This window comes from Acyrthosiphon pisum, chromosome A1 (genome assembly GCF_005508785.2).
Source record: "Acyrthosiphon pisum isolate AL4f chromosome A1, pea_aphid_22Mar2018_4r6ur, whole genome shotgun sequence".
Taxonomy (NCBI): Eukaryota; Metazoa; Arthropoda; class Insecta; order Hemiptera; family Aphididae; genus Acyrthosiphon; species Acyrthosiphon pisum.
In genome coordinates, this window is record NC_042494.1 from 18,515,081 (window position 1) to 18,521,080 (window position 6,000).

The following is a 6,000-nucleotide window of genomic DNA, read 5'->3' on the forward strand; positions in this document are numbered from 1 at the left end:
AGGCATTAGAGTTTAGCAAGAATAACGTTACAATTTTCTGTAATAAATGTTGATACTTCGAACACCAGTTTTTCTTACAGGCATTTACAATTTCTAAGTTCCTAACCAATAAAATATATTTTCTATTTTAGCCCATGCCAAACTAAATAAGGTGTATTCTAAATTTAAAAAAAAATCTAATATTATATGATTCAACAATAAAATATAGAGAATAAAATTTGTCATTGTCTATAGCATGTTGCAAAAAAATATGTCATTGTCTATAGCTAAATAGCTTATTGCAAAAAAAATGTCATTTACGTTTTTGTATGGTCACTATAGGGCCGATCAAATGGTTTCGATTGAGATATTCCTTTCCAAACTGTTTTTAGCCCTAAATAAAGGTCTATAGATGATATCATTTTTCTTATTGAAAAAAACAGTTAGTATTCGGCAAAGAAAAAGTTACTGGTTTTGTGGAATTTAAATTACCAATGAAATTATGATGTGACGTGCATTTTTCGTGTTATTAAATGTAGTCGTAAAATTAAAATATGAAAAATAAAAAATATATCAATATGAGGGGATTCCTCGTAACCAAACATTTCTATTTTTTAAAAGACACTGAAAAAACCATACCGGCGCGTATAAATCTTAGCCTCGATAATAATTATTATAAACGATCGAAAGATTCGATAATGGAAAAAAAGAAATACAACTGTTTGGGTAAGTGTGATCTCTGATCCAGTCGGAGGATACAATCATTTATTAATTGACACACATCAGCTGATGTTTAAAATTGTGCAGGCTGATATAATATTATACCGTAGTGGACTTACCATCAGTTGCCGGATGGAAGTTGTATCCATTGCTGCAGATCAACGCCAGCACGTTGGCGAGTTGCGATCCACAGAAATGCCTCGGTGTGTCCCACGAAAAGTTTATGATTGGTGAGCTGCTAACGTGGCTGGCCAGCAACATGACTATCACCAATACCACAGCTGAGTTCATTGCAAATCACACCTGAAACACATAACGGTATACACATAATATTAATAATGTTAAATCATATAATATCGCGCATTAGGCATGACTTCACACCCTATTCGCACAGGGCGTTGGAAAAGTCTGATAGTTCTCAGACAAAGTCACGGATAAAACAGTTTCCAAAACGTTCGATCGCCTCGTATGATATAATGCACACGTCATTATTACACGGCCGAGTACGTTTTGTGAATATTATATTAATAACAATATATGATTGGAGTTACGTTTTTGTCGAGTACTGTCGGAGTGAGCCGGTTGTTGTCGGGCAAATAGTGCTCCGCAGGTATAATATTATTGTAGATAGAGAAAGCGTATTGTCGTACGAATATAAATGATTTTAATAGAAAGATAATTATTAGATCGGCGCGGGCGTATAACAACGATATTATAATAATAAATGTAATAAATAATAATATAATATATTATTGTCGCGCGAACGAGTCGTCAGTAATAGTAGCGACTTCGCACATGCGAAACACGGAATAGTGAGAAGAATCGTGGGCGAGTGCCTTTTTATAGGCACCGCAAATCTGTGTTCCCGCCACATATAAAGACCTACATACTAGTTTATATATAGGTCTATGGTTCACACTTCCAGCGGAGTAGGAATAGTATTTGTTATTATATTATTGTAGTCGACGGGTACGGACGGGATCGTGGCATATTATATATATATACAATTTATATAGGTATATGGTTCGAAAACCGTAACGCACGATATCATAGTAATTTAGACGCAGGGTTCAGGTACAATACGTGTTCACAATATTGGTATTGTACTTATATATGGGGTATTTCATAAATGGATAAAATATATTAAAATTATAACAACAACAAAAGTGTGCGTTACTGTTGTAATTATTACCACCGTGTCACAGCTAACCCCCCGCGCGACGACGGTAAAGTCCACGGCTGCAGCTTAAATCACACGCATTACGACAAACGATGACGCATCGTATTGTATTAAAATAAACACAAATAGTGTCGTTTTGACGATAACGCACCCTCGTACGATGGCGAAAAGTGCACAGACCGACACAACCTAACCGAACTGACTTAACGTCATCTCATCTCCGCGCGCGTTTCTTACAAAGTACGCGGTAATATATCCAAAAAACACATTTAGTGACGTAATTTTAAAAAAAATTGTTTGGGGGTGGAGAGACGTCTCAAAAACACCCTTAAATCTTTGAGGAACGCGGTTATTATTCATATTAAATTATGTTTATTACTAATAAGTAATAGCCAATTATAGGCAATAGTTTGAATTGTTATTACACATCGATAATAACTTCAATAGTAAAATAGAGGCTTTCTGACCCCTCGTCATCCCCCAATTATGCCCCCGGTGCTTTGATTATACACCGATAATGAATACGTGTTGTCGTGTTCATATTATAATAATACGCTGACCATTACGGGTGAATGACTTTTTTTTTCTCCAAAATAATATTTTCAAGTTTTATTACTCGTACATTACATTATAACATCAAATGCACAAACTCAATATTTTTTTTTCTTAACAACGAAATTAACTATCAAATTGAAATAACGAAAAATTGTAATAATTATAAGTTTTTTAATCGTCTAGATTTATTGAATAATTATTATGATGTTACATAATAGTTATTAATTATATTATGTAGTAATAATTAGCAATAATTTGTATTATAGATAATGACTAACAAAGCATTGTTATTTTTAACTTAATAATCGCAGTATTTTTGCGAACAAATATTTACTCAATTTCGTTGTTCATTATTTTAGACTCAAGTATTTTTTTGTTAGATAATAATATTATATACGCATAATATTATATACATCACACATAAGTAATCACCCTTACCTACCGCCTAATAAGTTTCATAATTATTTTAGGTAGAAATTAAGAATATACAGAATGTCCGCGATGATTTACCCATTATTAAGATATCCCCTGAGATAGTACATTTATCATAGATCTGTTTTTTTATTAGACTCACAGACTACCTACTTATATTTTATTTTTAAATTAATTAATTTTTTTGGTAAAAAGTTAAAAAGTGTATTTTTTTGTTTTTGAAACAATTTAAGTAAGCCATTTTATATAGTTTAATTTCCTAAAAATGTTGACCTTTCAACATTTTATGTTCATTAATCTTATGATTTTTAATCATATTTTTAGTTTACAAGTAAAATAGCAAAAAATCGGTTTTCGACTGTTGGCGAGTCCCTCTCTACTACGGTTAATGGTATAAATGTATATCCTCACGCGACAACCTGTATATTATTATTCGTCCATTGATTTAGAATTTAAAAGATAGTTAAATTATTTCACTTATAAATTGCGTATTAATAAATTCAACTGTATGGTCTGAATAGAATTATGTGAAAAAAATAAATATTTTTAATTTGACGTTTATGATACTATGCATTAAAATCTTGTTATGTTAAAAATATTTATACTTTGAAGTAATTTTTTTTTCTTTAGGGCTCAGTTTACAAAAAAAAGGTCATTTGGGTGCAGTTTACGTATGCCCAAGTATTCAGGCCGTAGCATATTGATATAAATAATACCTTTAACGCGCGTTACATAATAATGATAAATAGATTTATAACAATAAAATTATAGTTGATAGACACTGTCACACTGATGATACTATATTATATAAAATCAATCTTTGCTCGTATAGATACCGCATGAAAGCGTTCGCTTTCAAGAGCTGATGACAAAATATCAATAATGATATTTTCAGTGTTTTGATTTAACTTAAACAACAAACACGAATATTATATGATTTTATATAATACCATGTTTTGTTAAGCAACGCGTTTTGTAAATGTTTGATACGGAAAATAAAATACATTATCGTATTATATTTAAACAGTGATAATGCTGACGACTTCATCTGTGCATTATTTAATTTCAGCATAATATTATAATATTCAACCCAAACACGTCGGTCGGATTACATTAATAATTGTACCTACATTAATATGAGTGAATATTGTGTTCTTAATTTTTTTTTTTACCTCACAATCAAGGTCGCCCGAACACTATTATAAAGGCTACGGCTTTCGAAAGAGTATAGGGTCATTTTATATCAATTGTACGTCAAAAAATAAACCACTCAAAGGATGGTATTCGCAGGTTATATATAGGTATATTTCATTACCTCACACGGGAAGATATTGTTATTATTATTATATTGTTGTCCAGTCGACCGGTGACGAATGCGGTGGAGACGGGGTCGGATTGAACGAAAATAGGTGGTAGTACACGTTATAGTATGCAAACACATTGTTGACATATTTACTAATTTTGTAACTAAGATCCGACATAAATTACCAGTCCACCAGGCCGTAATATGATTTAGGCCGAAATTCCAATTTTCAGATCGGTCAAACTATGGAAAAAAAATCGTTCTCCGCGAACAATGATGACTTTTGATCGCTGTCATTATTTCGTTTAAAAAACAGTTAGACATTCGGACGATATATTATATAATAATAAAATAATATCAAAATGTCCCTCGAAAACCACAGCGCTCGAGATAATGCATAAATAAATCAAACACCGTCCGCGTATTATAAAACAATTTAATAAAATATAATAATATACGAACCAACCGAAATTCCTTTTCGCGCGCATGGCGTATGTTCAAGGGCGCATTGGTTTCAATAAAATTTGTCACTACACGGAGCATTTTTTTTTTTTTTATTGTACACCGTTTGTATTGTACCTATATATGTGCACATAAATATATAATGGCATTATGCTCGGTGTTCATAACCACTTGCAGATAAATGAGGATTAATGATTTTTAAATTGCGGTACGCGTACGACTGCAGATAGGTACCTATACGCGAACATACCAAAAATATTAATTAATAATATAATGTACAGCTGCATTACGCGGTAAGGCCGCCAAAAAGACGACGACTCGTGCCAGAAGGGCGTCAATCGGTCTCGTGCACAAAATAATATTTTAATTTATAAAGCATATTATAGAACGACGACGGCGGTAATCGTATTATGATTATAATAATATTTTGTTTGTTGTTTTCGCTAAGTTTTTCGAACCGACAAGTTATATTCGCCGTTGGCTACTCCACCGTGCACACAGTGTTACTAAACTTATGGAACCGTAGAGTAAGCATTTATATTAATAAGTAATGACCGATTTATAAAATGCTTTTGTAAGTCTTTAAAGCAGCGGTAGACAGTTAAATTCTTAATACATCCAAATACAAGATAAAAATAGATCAAATATAAATATTGAAATATCTATTATGCGTGGAAAACAGCATTAAAAAAAAATGATATTCTTGGCGGTCCAGTCATTTGCATTTCACGGGCAGGATTTGACCCGCAGGCTGTCTTTGCCGGCACCGACCCCTGCTTTAAAGTGTTAGCTCATATAACTTCTAAATACTCGACATTAATTTTTCTCAAAACCATTCATCTCTAGAGTTTTGTGGCATAATAATTAACCGTTCTATTATAATATTATTATCTTTCAATGTTTGAAATCGATTTAAATAATCCAAATGAGTTGAGCTGCAGCCTACTTGATAACACAAATTACAATAGATAGTAGTGGTCAGTGGATACATTCTGATATATCCTAGAACTACAAACCGAATTCGTCCTAGGCTAAGTATAATAACCTGAAATAGTGTCGCGATTCGCATAGTACGCATTAAAACGTTCGGCTTGATACGAGCGCCTGTTTATCGGTGTAAATAAAATAATAATTATCAACCGGTTATGTCGGAGCTCGGAGGTTATAATATTATTACCACGATAAATAATTATTAAATATAGGTACATATTAGGTTATATTTAGAGGCTGTAATAAGTTTACAAATATATTAACTTTTCGAGCACACAAGTCCGATAAAATGATCCATGAAAGTTGGTAATCGACTTTTGAGAGGTCACTTGGCCGATAATGCGTTATATCTGTACCAAACTCGCGTATTGTACGGTTT

The 6,000-nt window shown here is 32.4% G+C and overlaps 1 protein-coding gene across 2 annotated transcripts in view; it reads right to left on the bottom strand.

The window, feature by feature from the left end:
* Positions 1–6,000, bottom strand: part of LOC100169635 — a 39,924-nt gene that overhangs the window by 6,607 nt on the left and 27,317 nt on the right. For both annotated transcript variants that reach the window (XM_029486770.1, XM_001949218.5), the window contains exon 2: positions 819–1,002. In XM_029486770.1, coding sequence (XP_029342630.1) covers positions 819–990 — 172 coding nt within the window. In that variant the 5' untranslated portion in view covers positions 991–1,002. The remainder of the gene's footprint in view (positions 1–818; positions 1,003–6,000) is intronic.